The 21,168-nt window shown below is 48.1% G+C and overlaps 1 protein-coding gene across 1 annotated transcript in view; it reads right to left on the reverse strand.

The window, feature by feature from the left end:
* Positions 1-6,344: 6,344 nt before the first annotated feature.
* The window catches only part of LOC144769422 (uncharacterized), a 195,142-nt gene continuing 180,318 nt past the window's right edge, over positions 6,345-21,168 (reverse strand). Inside the window, exon 5 of the mRNA XM_078653537.1 lies at positions 6,345-10,017. Coding sequence (XP_078509663.1) covers positions 7,899-9,176 — 1,278 coding nt within the window. The 5' untranslated portion in view covers positions 9,177-10,017 and the 3' untranslated portion in view covers positions 6,345-7,898. The remainder of the gene's footprint in view (positions 10,018-21,168) is intronic.

Genomic DNA, 21,168 nt, shown 5'->3' on the forward strand with positions numbered 1-21,168 from the left:
ATATCATTTGTATCAAAAATCAGTATCTTTTGTGTTCCTTTACTTCTAAGTCCAGATTGTTTCCCAGTGACAAGGTTCAACAAATGTAAAGTAGGGAGTTGATAGTTCTGGACTGTAAGTGCTGGAATTCTTTACTGCTCAAGATTCTTTACTTAACTGTCAAGCTTTCAGAACTAAACTTTTCGTCAGCGTTCTCTCCGATCAATACTTTCACCTTCATGCACAGATTCTGTCCTTTCACCAGTTAGGAGTTGGTTGGTTGATTCTCTGTAAATAAGAAAGGTCTAAAATATATTCATATAAAATTACTCTGGCCGTGAATCAGTTACAGTCAGTGGTGAGCCAGCAAATTTCCCAAGGCTCCAGCTTGATATTGGACTCCTCTGGGGAAGTGCTACTATGGTGGGTGCATTAACAGATGCATTTGATGAGTGAAATGAGCATCATGTCTCCCAAGTCAGTGCTTCGGAGGTAAATGTTGTGCACTGCAAGCATTAACTCTCAGTTACAGGTCACAATTTCCTACTTTGACTTCTTGTGCCTTTGGACGTTGTTCTCTAGCAGCTGTCATTGAACGAGTTTTTGCACAAAATGACTAAACAGCAAAATCAGCTAGAAATATTCTCCAGTCTGCGCTTGTTAAACTTATTCATGTGTGCTGTGTTTATAGATTTTACCACTAATCTCTGTAGTTAGCTGTGAATTCTTCCAACAACACTTCCAAATCCACTACAAGGGTATGGGTTCTCTCCTGTTTGTGTTTGTGTGGTGCACTTGAATGGCATTTCCCCTAGGTGGGTTCGCTGGAGATTTCTTAATGTTAAAGGGGCACTAAAACTACTTCCACATTTACTGCAGTGGTAGGGTTTTATCACCTGTGTGTGTATGCTGATGGTTCCTTAATGCCGAATAACGACTAAAACTACTTTCACATTCACTGCAGTGGTAGAGTTTTATCACCTGTGTGTGTTCGTTGTTGTCTTTGTATTTCTGATAATTGACTAAAGCACTTAACACACTCACTGCACTTGAATGTTTTTTCCCCTATGTGTGTTCGCTGATGATTCCTTAATTTTGAGGAACGACTAAAACTATTTCCACATTCATTGCAATCAGATGGTTTTTCCCCTGTGTGTGTTCGCTGATGTCTCTGCAGAATTTATAACAGACTAATGCTCTTCATACATTCATGGCACTGTAATGGCTTTTCCCCTGTCTGTGTTCGCTGATGACTTCTGAAATTTGAGGAAACACTAAAACTACTTCCACATTCATTGCAATTGTATGGTTTTTCCCCAGTGTTGGACTTGGCCCTTCTGGCAGGTTCACCCCTAAACGTTTTGCTGTTAATGGTGACCTGGTGATGGTGATTTTTGGGTTCTGCGCACTTTCACGGTGTCCCAGTGGAAAGTGCGTGCGCACTCAGTGCGTGGAGTAAGGTTGGCCTGCCCTCCCATAGGAATGCATGGGGAAGGTGTGTGTCCCTGGTAGTTCCTGGTGTGTGGGGTGTACAGGCTCGAGTCTGGTATGTGCGGACTCGTGTGATTGAATGCTGCGAAACGATGTATGCGGCGTGTATGTGTCTAGTGTGGAAGTGCCACTTCTAGACATGGCTGTGTGTGTGCTGTAAAGATGCTGGCGTGTGATTGGCTGGAGCTGGCTGGGATGCCAGGCTCCATGAGTCATGATGGGTCTGCCCGGTGGTGAGTGTGGAGATTAGCATGCTGATGGCTGGGGAGGAGTGCACCTGGATCCTGAATAGGGCTGGGCTTTCCCCACACAATGCTGGCTCCGCCCCCTGTGGTGCATCTAATGACCCTAGCCTCCTTAGTGAATAGAGTGAGGGGCTGAGCACTTCAAGGGTGCTCCAAAACCAGCTGCGACTGGTTTCTCCCCCACCCTGCACCCTGAGACAAAGGGATTTCATGTATAAGAAGGGGCTGTGTCCCCTTACAATTTGTTCTCTTCCAGGATCCTAGCTGAGGGGGCTGCTGCTGTTGCTGGGCAGGAGGACCGCCACTTGGATTGCCTTCCTGCATGGAGGCCCAGTGAGCTGGCTCTGAGCCCTGCCTTGCCCCCCTGCCTGCCTCCAGAACCTTGCTGGAGCTTTATCCTTTCCCCTGGCGCCTGGGAGCGCCTTGTTCTGCTTCTAGCGCTTAAGAGCGCTTTATTTTTGCTTGTAGCGCTTGGGGAGCACTTAATTTGTAAAAGCCGGTGCCCACCCGGCGTTCGACCCGATTATTGAATTGCCGATTTTCGGCGCTTATTGACCCTCTTTGTCTATGTTCTTTATTTTATTACGAGTGCCCACCTCGATCTATTAATTTACAAGGGACGCCGGTGCCCACCCGGCATTTGCTGCTTTGTCCACCGCCGGGCCGCCGCTCTTTCTACGACGACCCGGAAGTGGTTGGCCGGCCGGCCAATCGTAGCGCGGCCCGACCGGAAATTCCGCCGGGCAGCGAGCAGAGAGGCGACGGAGGGTGCTGGTGGGGCTCCGTTGTCAGGAGATCCCCGCCGACCAAGAGTGAAGAGCCGCCCTAAGACCGGAGACTGCCTCCAGGCCCAAGAGAAGCCGGTGAGTGGGGCAGCTGTTTCCCGTGTGGTGGAGGGGGCGTTGGGACACACTGTCGGTGCCCGCCCCTCCCCTCCAGAGCAAAAGCCTCAGTGTGCTCGAGCCCCGAGAGGCTCGCGGGGGCACAGTAGTGTTTGAGCCCCGAGAGGTTCATGGCGCCACATTTGTCTTGAGAGCCCCGAGAGTCTCAGCGCGCCCGGTTGTAGTTACGAGCCTGCGAGGCTCGAGGTGCCATTTCTTTGTTCTAGAGCCCTGAGAGAGGCTCACAGCCCACATCGGTTACGAGCCCTGAGAGGCTCTTGGGTGACATTGTATTTGTTTAGGGCCACGAGGCCCCCAGCCCACAGTTAGCAATATTCTCCTAAGGTGGTTAGGGTTGCGTAGGAGGTACTTAACTGTTACCAGTAGTTACTGGTTGTGTGCTACAGTGATTTTATATTCTATGTTCTAAGTGATATACCAAGTGCTAAGTTCTAAAAGTGTTGATTCCTGACAGTGGTCCATGTGGCCCTGTCTGGTACATATCCCCTGTAAATTCTGCCCGTGCCTGTTGGCACATTGTAAAGTGTGTGTTTTTATCTAATGTGTTTTGGTGTAATACAAAGGCTATTTTTATACATAACCTTGTGTGGAGTTTCCTTTGTGGTGGGCCTTGGGTGTTGTTGCTGGGGGTGCGTGCGCAAACACTTAACTCACATCGCCTCCAAGTTTAGCCTTACTGCTCGTGCTACGTTACCAAGGGGGTGAGCAGGGGTTATCTTGGCGTGTAACTCCCTTGCCCTGACGTGGAAGTGGTGGTCTCTGACTGACTTTGGCCCAAGCCCTGGCCAGCCAGGGATCCCATTTCTAACACCCAGTGTGTGTTTGAATATGTCCAGGTAGGTCACTCCCCCTCCGCACAGCACCGCCTGTGCCCGTTCTCTCCCTCGCTGCCTCGTGTGTCTCTGCCCGGTTTCCCTTCTGCTCCCCTCGCTGCCCCAGTGTCTCTCTGCCCGGTTTTTCCTTCTGCCCCCCTTGCGGCCCCCGTGTCTCTCTGCCCGTTTCTGCCTTCTGTTGCTTAGTTGCCCCTGCATTTCTGTGACCTTTCTGCCTCTGTGCCACTCGTTTCCCCCTGTTTTTTGTGACCTTTTCTGCCATTTCTTGTGACCTTTCAGCCTCTGTGCCACTCATTTCCCCCCGTTTTTTGTGACCTTTTCTGCCCTTTCTTGGGACTTTTCTGCCTCTGTGCCACTCGTTTCCCCCTGTTTTTTTAGTGACCTTTTTCTACCCTTTCTTGTGACCTTTCTGCCTCGGTGCCACTCATTTCCCCCATTTTTTGTGACCTTTTCTGCCCTTTCCTGGGACCTTTCTGCCTCTGTGTCACTCATTTCCCCCTCAATTGTTGTGCCTTTTTGCCTACTGTTTCCTTTGTCGCCCCTCGCCGCTGCGTCCCCTGCAGCCCCGCCCCCTGACTGCCCATACGCTGCCCCCACCTCCCGCCTCCCAGCTGCTCCTCCCTCCCACCTCCCCATATAGGCCGGCCGCTGCGCGGTGAGGAGAGCGACCCTTGACCCTTCCAGGTAGATCGCTCCCCCTCCGCACAGAACCGCCGGTGCCCGTTCTCTCCCTCGATGCCCCTGTGTCTCTCTGCCCGGTTTCCCTTCTGCCCCCCTCGCTGCCCCCGTATCTCTCAGCACGGTTTTTCCTTCTGCTCCCCTCGCGGCCCACATGTCTCTCCGCCCGGTTTTGCCTTCTGTTGCTTAGCTGCCCCTGCATTTCTATGACCTTTCTGCCTTTTGTGCCACTCATTTCCCCCGTTCATTGTGACCTTCTGCCCTTTCTTGTGACCTTTTGCCCTCTGTGCCACTCATTTCCCCCGTTTTCTGTGACCTTTTAGCCCTTCTTGTGACCTTTTTGCCTTCTGTGCCACTCATTTCCCCCTGTATTCTTGTGACCTTTTTGCCCTTTCTGTGACCTTTCTGCCCTATGTGCCACTCGTTTCCCCCCTCAATTGTTGTGCCCTTTTGCCTTCTGTTTCCTTCGTCGCCCCTCACCGCCCCGCCGCTGCGTCTCCTGCGGCTCCGCCCCCTGACTGCCCATTTGCTGCCCCCGCCTCCCAGCTGCTCCTCACTCCCACCTCCCTACAAATGGCGGCCTCTGCGCGGTCGCGCCGCTGGCGCGCGGCAAGCCCGTCTGCGCCCGCCCGCATCTGGACCGCGCCCAGCGCCAGAACCCCTGGCCCCCGCACCCGCCACGACGACCGCCGCCACTACGACGCCAGCACTCTGCACGCTCTCAATCCTGGACGGACCCACAACTGCTTCAAGGTCGCCCCAAAACGCACACACAGTCCCTTCACCTGCCGGAACTGCAGCTACACCAGCCACAGAGCCGACGTACCACCCACCAAGAAAATCCTCGACCACATCCGATGCATACTACTGAACACCCGCTCTGCACTTAAACACGCCGTCGAGCTCTGGGACCTGCTCAACACAACCTCCCCAGACGTCGCCTTCCTGACAGAGACCTGGTTGAACAACTCCTCCACACCCGACAACGCCATAGCCATCCCAGACGGCTACAAGATCACCTGCAGAGACCGCACCAACGGAGTCGGAGGAGGAATCGCCATCGTCCACAAGAACAGCATCAGGGTCTCGACTAGCACAGACGACGCGCTCAGCACCGCCGAACACATGCATTTCCAGAGCCACACAGACCCCAACTCCACCCTCAAACGCACCCTCGTCTACCGACCCCCAGGACCCCGCCCCCAGTTCAGCGACTCCATTGCCGACTTCATCAGCACGCACGCCCTGACCTCCACCGACTACATCCTCCTCAGAGACCTGAACTTTCACCTTGAGAACAACAACAACTCCACAACCCTGATCGATAACCTCGCCAACCTCGGACTGAGACAACTCGTCACAACGCCCACCCACTCCGCCGGCCACACGCTCGACCCCGTCTTCTCCTCAAGCCCGCACGTCTCCGTCAGCCACACCACCGAACTCCTCTGGACCGGCCAACGCTGCATCCCCCGCCGCTGCTGGAGCAAAATCACCGAAGACATGCAAACCTCGCTCTCAGCCCACCCACCGAACCCTCCAACACCGACGTCCCTGGCCACAACCTCAGACGCTGGATTGAGGACTGTGTCAACACACTCCCCCCGCTGAAGAAGCCCCCCCAAAGAGACACCAGCAAGAGGGCCAGCTGGTTCACCCCAGAACTCCTAGATTCTAAGCAAGCCTGCCAGAAACTAGAGAAGAAATGGCACAGTGAACAAACTCCGGACAGCCACGCAGCACACAAGGACGCCGTCCGCAACCACCACCACCTCATCAGGGCTGCCAAGAAGACCTCTTTCAAAGACCACCTTGACAACAACGCACAAGACAGCAAGGAGCTCTTCAACATCGTGAAGGAACTCTCAAACGCCAGCTCCAACACCAACAACATCCCGCCGTCACAAGCCCTGTGCGACTCCCTCGCTACCTTCTTCCACCGCAAGATAGCAGACATCCACGACAGCTTCAACACCGAGACAGCCCCAACAGACAGCAACACAACAGACCCTCAGCACACCATCGACCATGTCCCCTTGCTAGCCTGGACCAGCGTGAGCGTCGATGACACCATCAAGACCATGAGCACAATCCACTCCGGCTCTCCGTCAGACCCATTCTAGCACCACATCTTCAACAAAGCAAGCAGATCCATCGCACCCCACCTACTCAATGTCATCAATCTCTCCCTTGAGATTGCGACCTTCCCAGAGAGCTGGAAACTCGCCGAGATCAACGCCCTACTCAAAAAACCTAAGGCAGAACCAAGAGACCTCAAGAACTTCCGACCCATCTCTCTACTCGCCTTACCGGCCAAGGTCATCGAGAAAATCGTTAACAGACAGCTAACCCGATACCTCGAAGAGAACAGAATACTGGACCCTTCCCAGCCAGGGTTCCACAGCAACCACAGCGCCAAGACCGCCCTCATGGCCGCCACCGATGACATCAGGACCCTGCTCTAGACAATGGGGTAACTGCAATGGGGAGACCTCTCCGCCGCCTTCCACACCGTCTGCCACCGCACACTACGCGCACACCTCCATGCCGCAGGTATCCATGACAAGGCTCTGGAATGGACCACCTCCTTCCTATCCGGCAGAACCCAGAGCGTCCGCCTCCCCCATTCCGTTCTGAAGCCTCCGAGATCATCTGCAGCGTACCCCAAGGATCCTCCCTCAGCCCGACACTGTTCAACATTTACATGGCCCCGCTCGCACACGTCGCCCGACAGCACAACCTCAACATAATCTCCGACGACACTCAACTGATCCTCTCTTTCACCAAGGACCCCATCACCGCCAAAGCCAACCTCCATGAAGGAATGAAGGCCGTCGCCGACTAGATGAAGATCAGTTGTCTGAAGGTGAACTCGGACAAGACGGAGGTCCTCATCCTCGGCTCCAACCCGTCAGCCTGGGATGACTCCTGGTGGCCAATGGCACTGGGGGCAGCCCCGACCCCCACCGACCACGCACATCCTCGACTCAACACTCTCAATGACCAAGCAAGTCAACGCCGTCTCCTCCTTCTGCTTCAACACCCTCCGCATGCTCCGCAAGATCTACAGATGGATCCTGACAGATACAAAAAAGACAGTCACCCAGGCCCTCGTCAGCAGCAGACTCGACTACGGAAATGCCCTCTACGCAGGAGCCCCGACCAGGCTCATCAATTGACTACAACGCATCCAAAACACCTCGGCACGACTGATCCTCGATGTACCACGACACGGCCACATCACCCCCCCACTGGCTTCCCGTCAACAAGAGGATATCCTTCAAGCTCCTCATCCACGCACACAAGGCACTCCACAAGACCGGCCCAGCCTACCTCAGACGGCTCTCTACACCCCCAACTGCCAGCTACGCTCCGCCGACCTCTCACTCGCCACCGTCCCGCACATCCGAAGAACAACCACCGGCAGGAGATCCTTCTTCCACCTCGCGCCAAGACATGGAACACCCTCCCACTGAGCCTACGACAGATCCAAGACCTGCTGACCTTCAGGAGGATACTAAAGACCTGGCTGTTCGATCAGTAGCGGCCCCCACCTCCCCCCCAGCGCCTTGAGACCCTCTTGGGTATGAAGGGCGCTTAACAAATGATTGATTGATTGATTGATTGACTGATTGATTTTTGTAGGTCTGATGACCCACTACAGCTCTTTACACCTTCACTGCATTGGAATGGCTTTTCCCCAGTGTGTGTTCATTTATGTTTTTGTAGGCCAATAACCGAAAGAAGCTCTTCACACATTCACTGCAATGCTATGTTTTTTCTCCTGTGTGTGTTCGTTGATGTCTACGAAGATTTGATAACATACTAAATCTCTTCACACATTCATTGCAATGGTATGGTTTTTCCCCAGTGTGTGTTCGAATATGTTTTCGTAGGTCTGATGACCCACTGAAGCTCTTCACACATTCACAGCACTGTAATGGCTTTTCCCCTGTGTGTGTTCGCTGATGAATCTTGAGATTTGAGGAATCACTAAAACTACTTCCACATTCACTGCAATGGTATGGTTTTTCTCCAGTATGTGTTCGCTGATGTCTTTGTAGGTGTGATAACCGACAGAAGCTCTTCACACATTCAGTGCAGTGGTATGGTTTTTCCCCTGTGTGTGTTCGCTGATGAACTTGAAGAATTGATAACTGACTGAATCTCTTCAGACATTCATTGCAATGGTATGGTTTTTCCCCAGTGTGTATTCGCTGATGTCTTTGGAGTTGTGATAACCGACTGAAGCTCTTCACACATTCACTGCAATGGTATGGTTTTTCCCCAGTGTGTATTCGCTGATGTCTTCGGAGGTGTGATAACTGACTATAGCTCTTCACACATTCATTGCAATGGTATGGTTTTTCTCCTGTGTGTGTTCGCTGATGAACTTGGAGTTGTGATAAATGACTGAAGTTCTTCACACATTCAGTGCAATGGTACGGTTTTTCCCCAGTGTGTGTTTGCTGATGTCTTCGGAGGTGTGATAACTGACTATAGCTCTTCACACATTCATTGCAATGGTATGGTTTTTCTCCTGTGTGTGTTCGCTGATGAACTTGGAGTTGTGACAGCTGACTGAAGCTCTTCACACATTCAGTGCAATGGTATGGTTTTTCCCCAGTGTGTGTTCGCTGATGAACTTGGAGTTGTGATAAATGACTGAAGCCCTTCACACATTCAGTGCAATGGTATGGTTTTTCCCCAGTGTGTGTTCGCTGATGAACTTGGAGTTGTAATAAATGACTGAAGCTCTTCACACATTCAGTGCAATGGTATGGTTTTTCCCCAGTGTGTGTTCGCTGATGAACTTGGAGTTGTGATAAATGTCTGAAGCCCTTCACACATTCAGTGCAATGGTACGGTTTTTCTACGGTGTGTGTTTGCTGATGTCTTTGAAGAATTGATAACTGACTGAATGACTTCCCACATTCAGTGCAATGGTATGGTTTTTCCCCTGTGTGTGTTCGCTGATGAACTTGGAGTTGTGATAACTGACTGAAGCTCTTCACACACTCAGTGCAATGGTACGGTTTTTCCCCCATGTGTGTTCGCTGATGATCTTTTAGGACTGCTAACTGACTAAAGTTCTTCACACATTCATTTTTCTTTCTTGGTTAGTGTCTCTGGGTCGGGTTTATATTTGTCTCCATCCCATGACTGCGTTTCCTGAGGAGCTAACATGGTTGATAAAGCACTTGTGTTATTCTCATATTCCCTGTATGTCTGTGGTATTTTGGATGGTTGATTTCAGATTTCACAATGAAATACAAGACTCACCAACTACATTTATTATAATCGTGGCAAGTAAAGCTTCTTTGTAGGTGGTTATGTTTTTAGATTGCGGAATGGTTTTGCATGTTTATGAGTGAAGATCAGTCTTCCTTCTGGTTGAAGCAAATTGGGACAGTCTGTTGTAGATCAGAGACCCTCTCTTTCCTTTACCCTTTAGTTGTCTGGCTCCACTCCCTTGTGCTTTTCTCTTGTTCCTGTGGTTTGGCCAGAAAAAGTTTACAATACACCTAGCGTGCTGAATGGTGGTCTGCCATCATTACAGGAAGCAGAGAAATGCTGTATCTACCTCATACCGAACACATGATCAAAGCTGGTGGTAGAGGCCTGTTTATACAGGAAGTGGTTTGTCAGTGTTGTTGCCTTAATTTTCTAGAGGTCATTTCTTATCATGTTGCGTGGAGGTGCACAGCTCAGACTCTTACATCCACCAAATTGCTCTGAACTGCCTCTTCCAGGATCTAGCAGTTTATGTTCATGTTCCTCCGTCTTTATGTAGATCTTTTCCTAAATATTGGAGCTCTTTTTTTCTAAGCACCATTTTTCAGATTACTGTCATTATTCACGATCATTTGTGCATTCAAGGCTGGTTTCCTATTGGATTTAAAGAGATTTAAAATCACTAAATGGAAATGTAAGAGCATGTGAATACACAATACTTAACTAGTTGTAATAGACATCTGGTCATTACCATTTACGAAAGTTACCAAGAGATATTTCCCCATACACAGATATTTACCTAAATGTTCTATAGAACATATCACATTTTACTTAATTCAGAAAAGGAGGTGATTTTTCGGTGTTCACACAGTAACTCAGTACAGAAAGAGCACACATGGAGTGCCCACTTGCTAGAGGTACAGCTTTACGAAGACGCACATGGCTAAGATTTCATTTAACCCCTCCCGTGCTCATGCTCGTCATGAGGCGCGGTTGCGCTGTGCTCATGACGAGCTGAGCTTGTCATGACCCGCGCGGCGCTCACACGCGGGGATAATTTCCCTGCTGTGCTGAGCGTTCCACAGAAACGGGTGTGGCCATGACGAGCTTAGCTCGTCATGAGCACAGCACCACAGTGCAGCGTGACAAGCCGAGCTCGTCACAAGCACCGTGGTCATGCACCCTACCTCCCCCAGCGCCGTGGGGGAATTAACCCCGCGGCGAAGGGGTTAAACAAGAAGGGATTGTGTAAGAAGAGATGGATCAGGATGTGTTGCTGTCACTTCAGTTTTAGGAATTGTATAACAGCAGTAACACGTGCAAGGCTACATGACAAAGAAAACTCTTCATGAAGTATATAATAAATATAATGCTTCAGGAAGTATATAATAAAGGTAACGCTCTAGGAAGTATATAATAAAGGTAACGCTCCAGGAAGTACATAATAACGGTAACGCTCTGGGAAGTATATAATAAAGGTAACACTCCAGGAAGTATATATTAAAGGTAACGCTCCAGGAAGTACATAATAAATGTAACACTCCAGGAAGTATATAATAAAGGAGTATATAATAAAGGTAACGCTCCAGCAAGTATATAATAAAGGAGTATATAATAAAGGTAATGCTCCAGGAAGTATATAATAAAGGTAACGCTCTAGGAAGTATATAATAATGGTAACGGTCCAGGAAGTTTATAATAAAGGTAACGCTTCAGGAAGTATATAACAAATGTAGCTCCATTCACACTCCTCTTGACAGTACTTTCCAGTTTACACTGGAGAAGCTTAAGTTCCAACTCCTGTCTTTACTTTTCTGTTTGTTAAGTTATCTTTGCCACATTCCTAGGGATGGTTCAAGCATTTGTTGGAAGATTGCAGCATTTATTATAGAGATTCCATCACAACCAGTAATATACCTGCGATATCTCTGCTGCCAATACATGTCTGCTTTTTGCTTTTCTACCTTACCATGGTATCTGACTTAATGTCTTTCGTTTGGTGCTAGGTCGGGGATGAAGCATTGGCAGAGTGGAACAAGATGTCCATTGCTTTCAGGTGAGTGTAGCATTTTACAACATTGGGAATTTCTCGAAATCAGCTTAACCTTACTCCCTGTTCATCACCTTCCATACTACCTTATGCCTGTGTACTCGCTCAGCAGGGTTCATTGACAGCTAAAGCAGCGGAGTGACTCGATGAACACAACAGACATCAGGTAATGATCTGCTAGATAAATGCCATGGTAAGCCGTAAAAGGATCAAAAGAGTCTTTAGAGAAGCTTGCCCAGGACCTAAAAAAACTGAGGAGGTGCACAGGTAGATACATATGAGGCACAAACAGAGGAGGCGAACATGTAGGTACATGCTCCATTTTGGGTCTGTTTCAGGCCTTTACTGGGCTGGGAATTGGTGTGCACTATATCTTAATACTGCGGCTGATAAAGGCACTTGTTGCAAGGGTGTTACCACTTTGACCCTTTACAAGAGGGGAGCAGAGCCTTAGAAAGCACAACACCTGAAGGCTGCCTGGCCTGAAGGGAAGGTGAGGGTCCAGGTGTCAGACAATATCATGGCACCTTGGCGACCATGTGAGGCGGACGTGATCGAGGACCTCTCCTGTGGAATTCGTACGACTATATCCGGGACATCACCCGTAAATAAAGTCTTGTCACCTGTGAAAAACTACTTTGAATATATGAGGAGGTGCATAAAACTAAAATCTAAAAATTACCAGCTGTAATATACGAAAGATTACTCAATCGAACATTTGTTATTATACTTATTTTCTCAAGCCCTGAAGAAGTCCCTGGATGGGACGAAACTCGTTGGCGGTTTCAAAAGTGTTGCGTTCAAAAGTCTTTTAAAAGAATGAAAAATAAAGAATAAAGTGAAAACGAACATCGACTCGCCTATGGAACCAGACTTTTTTTAACTGTGTGATTTACTACAAATTGTGTTTAAAGTGTGCCGGGCTATCATGTGTTTGTAGGTTGATGAATGCTAGGTTCCTTTGAATCGGCTTCTAAATTAATGGAAGTATAGGGAATTGTGCTTCCAGCCCGTTGTTTCCACCTTTTTCCAAATACTGACAGGGACCTCAAGACTAGTGCAGGCGAAGTATGCTTTGATTCCCATTCCTTTGCCTCTGTCAGACAATATCATCAAGGGACATAAAAGGATCCTAAGAAACACAGCGGCAGAGAGGCAAAATTGTCAGTCCGGATGGAGAAGAGCTGTGTCCTCCACTGTTTCCGGAAAAGCTTTCTAAGGTTAGGAGGCATAGAATTCCATTGGGTCGGAGCTAAGACATGGAAGGAGAAACCTCCCATTCTGGCTCTGCTGTGACGAGGGATGTGGGACAGGTATAGATTGGTGGAGCGTAGTGTTCTGGAGGGCATGTAAAATTGCATCCAGGCAGCTAGGCTGGGTACTCCTTGGACCTCTATTTTTTTAGTTCAGTTTAAACAGTTGTCCTGCATCCATTTGGCCATATTCCAAAATATTTCACTACCTCCGCCAGAGGTCTGATGTGAATAATAAAAAGGATAGGACTGAGCTCCGAACCCCGAGGGATGCCAGGAGCCAGTCCACTTTGTGATGAGACGAAAGGGGGGGTATAACTTTAAAAGACCACTCCTTTAAAAAGAAGGTACACCAGGCCAGACCTATGCCCTGTACCCCCAGGTCAGTGAGGCGAGTTAATATATTTGCATGTGAGACAGTGTTGAAGGTCACACTTAAATCTAGGAGTATCAGAGCCTAGGATTTGCCGGCATCTGCAGTACTGAAAAGGGATTCAGTAACTGTTAAAAGAGCAAATTCGGTGTTGTATGTTCTAAATCCATTTTGGGAACAATCTAATATTTTATATTGTTCTAATATTTTGGTTAGGAGATTGTTTACATGTTTCTCCTCATCCTTGGACAGAAACGACGGAAGATAAATGGGTTAATAGTTTTCTGGCTGAGTGGCATTTAGCGAAGGCTTTTTTAGAAGACGGATAACCTTCGCGTGTTCCCATGATATTGATACTTCTTCAGTGCTCAGCAAGTTTGGCTAATTCTAGAAATATGGGTGTGACACTCTCTTGAAATTTTTAAATATATTCAGGTTTAAACGGGTCATCCGGAGATCCAGATTTCACTTGACGCATTAAGGTAGAAATAGAATCTGCTTCAAGTAGAGCCAATTGGTCCAAGGGAGCCCATTGCGAGTGGTAGGTCACTGTATCATGAGAGACAGGTTTGACTGTTTTCTCACCCCTGTTAAAGTAAAGATAAAGATCATTGACCAAGCTTGCTGCAGTAGCTGTTAGAAGCTTCTGCTAATCCAGGAGTGGAGGTGGGTTTAATCAGGTTGTTCACAATAGAGAATATTTCCATGCTTTGGTGGAAGTCTCCGCCCGTTCTCTATTGGAGTCTAATAGAGGCACACTCCTTTCGATACACCTTGAAAAGGCAGAAGGGTCCAGTTTATGCTACTGCTTTCTCATTGTGGGGTTACCGGTAATGTTGTTTTCAATGCTAGGTGTATCAATGGTCATAGGCACCATATAATGGTTTGATCAGGTCACTGGAACAGCGGGAGCAGTTTGAAGGGTGGCCAGGTTGAAAAGAAAAGGGTCCAGCAGATGGCTTGCCTCATAGCTGAATGTTTTACTAACTGAGCTAATTGGAAAGTGGCAAGGTCATTAGTAAAGTCCTGGATTTCTTTATTGTTGATTAAATCAAGATGAAGATTCAAGTCTCCAAATATGCTTAAGTTGGACAATTGAAGTGAGTGCAAGGTAGAGCATTCTATTAGAGATTCCCTGGTGTGGGGCCCGCATCTGAGCAGAGCCAGGGCATGAACTACAGCCCCAGGCTCCACTGCACAAAGCATCACTCTTCCGGCACCCGGAGATGCTTATAGGCAGCAGCGTGGTACCTCTGCATGGGCCTCGCCCGGGCCAAGGGCGGACCCATCCATGTCCGTCGGAGCCCGGAGGAGGCTGGCTGGGCCCCCCCCCTCTAACTTCTACACTCCCCCGTTACAGGCCCACCTTGGGCAAGAAAAGCTGAGAGCAACAGAGGCGGTAACTGTTACCTCTTTAGATACCTTTCTGGCCAAGGCAACATCGGCATTAGAAAAATAAATCGTACTTACAGAAAAGAGAATTTCGTTGGGGTCAGGGACAGGGCAGTCATCTAATCTAGTTGTTTCTCCAACTAAAGGCGGTGTAAAGAAACTATATGGGGTTTCTCCTCCAGAATTGCCGGCAGTCCGATACTGCCCTCCAAGTGACCTGCCAAGAAGATCAGATAGGCCGCTATGCCAGCGAGTTCCACATGTATGAATGGCCAGCAACATTCAGAGACTACATTTCCCTCATATTGGTGTGATCTTCTTGATAACTTTAAACAACTTTTGCAACCAATCAATGCCCGTTTAGATTCTATAGATCGCACTTAAGGTCATCCCCTCTGTGTCTGTAAAACTCTTAAAAAACTATAATTGTGAAAGTCATAATTTGCATTTTAATTGTGAAAACATGATCCTTGGTCGAGAGTTAGCTAAATCACCCTCTACTTCTATTGGTCATCCTTGTGTTTACAATCAGTTGGCCCCCGCAGGGATCCTATAGGTCCAGACCATGTAGATTTGGTCCCTAGGTGTTGCCCACCGCAGGTGACCATATAAGATTCTATGCGTAAGGGACAATCACACGACTTATCAAGACCACAGGTTATGGTAAATCTCCCGTCTACTCAGGCCCATAGCAAACCAAATCAACAATACATGAACTTCCCTCCTACAGCTTGTCACTATGTTTAAATTTTAGTCAACGTGCCTTTATTACGTCCCAATCTTAGAAAATCTTCACTTCAGCTGATGGCCAAGGCAAGACACTGGATGACTCAAAACTCTAATCACGGTCATCTCATCCAAAATCATTTGATAATGGCCAGAATAACGCAGTGAATTGGGTCTGATGTAAAAACAACCAATAATGACTGGTTATTTTAACCTTTGATAATGAATGGCTAGTGAGAGACCTATTAGGGAGTTTACCTGTTGCCCCTTCACTCCATTCTCAGATTTATGCAGTCTCGTTGGGCTTTTTTTTTATAGGTCCGCACAGGTACATAGTTCCACCGTACTCACTCAGGTCCTTTCTTTAGTGAGAACTGGTCATAAGCCTGCCCAGGTGGCTTATGATGCCCTTGCTCTATCAAATAGGTACTCATTGTTGGAAGATATGGAGGCATGTGATTGACTGATCTTTCCACTTAGTTATTTGCCTCCTCAGTCTGTTCTTTATAACAATTTTTAAATGGTTTCTGGTTTGGTACCCGTGGAGAGGGTTCAGTTGGTCATTTTAGATCCACTAAGCAGTATTACATCCTTACCAATTGACCCTCCATCATCCTTCTCACCAGTACCAACAGCAATTTGGTCGCAGGAGTCCCTAAATGATATAAAGTTTCTCTCTAGGAATATAGCGGGCTATGAAAACAAAAAGGATAATCAAAATTGGTATAAAATGTTTACGAATTCTGATATTATCTGCTTTCAGGAAAATTGGACAGAGCAGTCTGTCTATAAACGGCTACAGCTCCTTTGTTACACCAGCAGTTCCATCAGCAGCAGGTCGATCTAAGGGGGGCTTACTCAGAGTTACAGCAAACGCGATCACCCTAGGTAAGGTGACCTTTATCAATAACTCGCCCCATTTTCATGTTATCGTGGCTGAAGGTTCTGGGAAAATTGATTTGTTACGCATTCATTTTTATAATAATAATTTTAAGAATTCTACACAGGTGACAGATGAGTTGGCAGGAATATTGGAAACTCTGTTAACATACCAATCATGTTCAATTTGCTTTATTTGAGCTCGGGATTTTCATGTGTACTGTAGCCCCAATTCGGAACAATGTATTTGTGGGGTAACTGACACTAATGATTCATTGCTAGTCATTTTATGCATCATAACTACGGAAACATTTCAAACAGTTTTTCATTAACTTGGGACCTAGTTATAATAAACCTGTATCACCCCATGACTGGTCAACCCCTCCCCACCTTTCAAATTACAGGAGTTACCTCGACATCTGATTGTACAATTATTCAGACTAATTTTAAGAGATGTATTAAGTCCTCCATAGCCGAGTTGCCAGAGTTCAGTGATCATGCTTTCCTTCTTTTTTTGTTTTGTTTGGCCTCTTTCTGCTAAGTCAAACTCTATATTTACCCCACAACCGATTCTGAGTAGGAAAATGGATGTACTCTTAATTGAGAGAAAATTAACCCTATTTCCTTCCTCCCAAAGGTTGCAAAGGAGGTGTTACCTGACAGTGAATCCTGCTTAGACACCAACACTGATAGTCATCAAGTAGTAATAGCATTTAGTAAAATTTAAACATCTAGAAATTTGAATCTTTTACATCCAACTACAAGAAACACTCCATTGACGATAAGGGGATTGAGACAAATTGATCAAAGGCCTCCAAAGAACTTCACACTGCTCTTAAAACAAGTCCCAGAAACAAAGATTTGATAAGGAAGCTATGAGCGGACTATAAGACAGGTAGGGCAGTGAGAAAAAAGGATTTACGGGATGAAGCATGAGTACATTTGAGTGAGGCTTCGAGGAGTAAAGATAGCAAGGCATTTTGGAGGGTGGTAAATGCCCCTTTTTGGCAGGATCAGGGCGGCCCCTCTCTTGATATTCATATAGATCAATCGAACTGGGTGTCTCACTTCCAGAGCATTTTTAATGTAGAGTTGGATAGCGCTACAAAAAACCTTAGGACTTGATGACTGCCCATCTGGGGATGAAATTCTCATTAGAGGAAATTGAGTTTGCACTCTCTCAATCGCCTGCCCTAAAGGCAGCAGGGTCAGATGGGGTTCCTCTGGATATTTTCTTTGTACATAAAAATGTATGGGCTCCACTCTTGACCCAAGTTTTTAATAGTTTCCAAAGTGGGACCCCTGGTATCTTGGAAACAATCTGTGATTATCCCCATATATAAGAAGGGGGATCCCTTGAATCCCGCAAATTACCGCCCAATCGCCCTGCTGGATATCGCTGCCAAACTAATGGGGAGATTGCTCCTAAATAGACTGAAGGAGTGGGCATTTGTTAATAATGTTTTAGCTGAGACACAATACGGGTTTAGAAAGAGGAGGGGTACGATCGACCACGGACAAAATTCACCCTTACTGCAGCAAAATATGTTTGTGCAAAAAAGGGCCAGTTTTATCAGGCTATTGTGGACTTGTCCGTGGCCTTCGACTACGTAAACCACTCAAAATTGTGGGTTGTTTTGGGGTCGATGGGCGTGGACAACTCCATAATTCTTTTTATTAGGGAGACATATAGAGAGGCTGTGGCAGTAGTCAGGTTTGGTAAACAGGGGGAATGTTCGGAAATATTTAAAATTGAAAAGGGGGTGCCCTCTTTCTTTTTTCATTGTACACCAATAACTGTAATGAAGTTTAGACCGCGCAGTGCAGAGATGTTCCATCAGCAGGTGGCTTATCGCGGCCTGCTCTCTTCTATGCAGATGATGCGATTTTGATGGCCAGGACACAGCTGGCCCTACAGCGCTTGATTGGCTCTTGTTCAATATTCAAGGCTGAACTGGGTCTGCTTGTTAACAAATGATAAACCTTTGTTATGATAGCGGGACTGGGAAGGAAAAAGTATTTCTTTGGAACGAGTAGAGTCCTTTAAAAGGTCGAGCCTGAGCCAGCGTACAGTTGCTGCTGTGCGGAGATCTGTGGTAGTTCTGTAAGGTTCGGAGAGAAGCTTCGCTCACTCCCCCTCCCTTATTTTTGATTGGCTTGTGTCTTTGTCCTTCGTAAATGCTGGCTCCTGATTCATTATGAGGCTTATTCAGGGCTCGAAAAATTCACTCGACCGCTCGCATTTGCGAGTCAGATTATTTCAGGACAAGCTATTTTTAGGTCCTACTCGCCCTTTCTGGCAAGTAGGAAGACAAACTGACATTTGACCTCTGCCTCTGAAAGCAGAGGAAATGTGACAAAATATTTAAAGGCATCTTTATTGCTCACCAAGTAAATGAGCAATAAAAATGCTTTTAAATCTTGTTAACTTGTCACATTTGCTCTGCTTTCACAGGCAGAGGTCAAGTGCATTTCACTTAGGTCGAGGAGATTTTGTAAGTTACTAGACCTGGAGGTCTAGTGCATTTTTTATGATTTTTCGAGCCCTGTTATTAGTCCCTCCTTAGTATGGGCATGTAGCCATTTGTATCCTTCCATGGCTACTAGCACCTTTACTTGGTTGTTTTCTTTTTAAAGACCTTTATTGATGTCGAAAGTTGTTGGTCACAGCATGATGCCTACATCCCTTGGCGGGCCGGCAGTGCGATGTAATATTCTGCAAAGCATTATAGGCCGGGAGGGTCTACACAGCAAGCCGCCTACAACCACTTCGGGCCAGCCGCGTTAGGTGGGATGGGTTCAATTAGGAGCGTTAAAAGGTCATAAACATTTTCTTTAGAACATGAAGAAAAACAACATTGCCACTTTATGCACGTTTGAGAGGAGAAGGTGCCCATTTACGCTGATTCATGCTGAACATACAATCAAGTATGTGATGTTATCCTGCGCACTGGCGCAAAATTGGCAGCTATACTCTGATCTAAGCGAGCTCCCACATGTATTGATTCACATCTCTACCTGTCGTCACCGGTACAAGGCTCAGTAGCCGTGTCTGTGGGGGTGGTGTCCTCCAGGAGGTAGGTCTGAAGGGGAGCCCATATATTGCGTGGGCAGGAGGACGGTGGTAGGAGTTTGGAGTAGACGTGTAATTGCTCTGGACAATAGATAAGATTGTGTAGCCAATCTTTGAACTTGGGGGTTCTCCCCCTTCCCCACCTGCAGGCAACCCGTCGTTTCGCCAGGAGGAGCGCCAGGGAAGGATAGCGCTACATCTTAGCGGTGAGTGGGTCAGTGTACCCTAGTAGTGTGGTTAGGGGGTTAGCAGGAATATGTAGACCAGTCATTTGGTCCAGTGCCAGCAAGACCTCCGTCCAATAACTTTGTATGGCGGGCAATCCCAGGCAAGGTGTCTCAAGTCCACTCCCGCGCAGCCACAATGATCACATTGATAGTTATATTGAAGGTGCAGACGGTGTAAGCGTGCCGGTTTGTAATAAAGGCAGTGAATTTATTTGTAGTGAATGATGCGCAATCTGCTTCTGGCGGAGATAGTTCCAGTTTGGTGGCAGCAGAAGGACCATTGTTCTTCAGTGAGGGGTGACCCCAATTCCTCCTCCCAGCGACCCTTGGCTGGGGGAAGGCCGTAGTCAAGGTTGCTTTGAATGGTGCAGTATAGGAGTGACACCACATGTGTAGGGGTAGTTTGTTGCAAAAGGGTGTTGAGGGGTGAAATAGACCCTCCTGTGGTGGTCACAGGCCACCGAAACACTGTCTGTCTAAAAGTAATGAATACAGATGTGAAACAAAGGTCTTACGTTGAAGTAGCACTTTCATTCATCAAACCCTTAAATGAGTAAATTAACCATGCAAGAATTTACAATTTCAAAGTACATTTAAATGTAAAGAAAGGGTGAAATGTCATTGTCCTGAGGCACTGCACCAAGGCAGCTTAATTTGAGGGCGTGCTTCTGCAAAACTATCACAAAATAGACGTGTAAACGTGTTGGACGGCGACCTCAGGGGCGAGCAGGAAGTGTACCTGACCACCCTGGGGCCCACCTTCCTAAGTACAAAGACGAGCACTGGCGGGAGACTTCTCAGGAGGAGAGTCTCGAATCTAGGATCGTACACACTATACCAGCACCACACGACAAAGAGACACCACATCGTAGCTTCTTAAGAACGTTTCTTTATCTCGTGATTCAAAAGGATCTTTATGATCGGCAAAGGCAGGTATTTACAAATAGGGCAAGGGTCCATAGAGTCTCGCTCAGGGTAGGGGTAGCGGGGCAGTCTTATGGTTCAATGTCAATATCGGTGCGTCACCGGCGCACAGCTCTCAATCGTCGAGCCGGGGGATACGATGCGATCTTTGGGGTCCAGCCGGACCAGGATAGTCAGGGAGCCGCGAGTCACTCAGCAGTGCGCAAGCAAGATGTCTGAGGGCTTACGATCTTCAGGGGAGCCGCGAGTCGCTCAGCAGGGCTCAGGAGTTCCAAAGTTGCAGGGGAGCCGCGACCAGCAAACACGTCAGCAGGGCTCTCGTCGTTCCAGAGTCGAATCTCCCGATAGTCCCGGAGCATCCCCAGTTATAGGATTGCTCCTCTTTGATCTCCGGAGTTCTGGTATGCGGGGGTCTTGGCACCTGGGGGCCGCTTGTTGGGGTTTCCTGCCACGCGGCCCTTTGATCCATTCATGTCAGGTTCGGGAGGAGTCCCAGACACACAGCAGGCGTGGAGCCAGCCCTCAGGGTGGCCGGAGGGGCGATCGAAACCCATCTCTCGAGGGGAGGTCGGAGGTGTGAGAGAAAATGCTCCTCCCTCTCTCACTCAAGGGGAGCGCGCTGTCCTCCAGCCAGGGTGGCGCCTCTCGGCCTAGGCCGTGCTGGATCGGGCGGCCATCTTAGATGCCGGGAAGTGGGCACACAGGGCCTATGGGCATTGAAGATGGAGGCACAGACGGGCAGTCCGGGGACGGGTGTGGGTAACAAGGAGGGAAGGGTTGGCTAGGCCGGGGGACTCAGGTGTCCGTGGTGGGGTACAGCTCGGAAGGGTGTGGCTAAGGGTCAGGGAGGACCACGCCACGAGGCCGGGTCTAATATGCGTCCCCCCCAGCTGGGGGTTCTCTTCGCT

Source organism: Lissotriton helveticus, chromosome 1_1 (assembly GCF_964261635.1).
Source record: "Lissotriton helveticus chromosome 1_1, aLisHel1.1, whole genome shotgun sequence".
In the NCBI taxonomy this organism is placed as follows: Eukaryota; Metazoa; Chordata; class Amphibia; order Caudata; family Salamandridae; genus Lissotriton; species Lissotriton helveticus.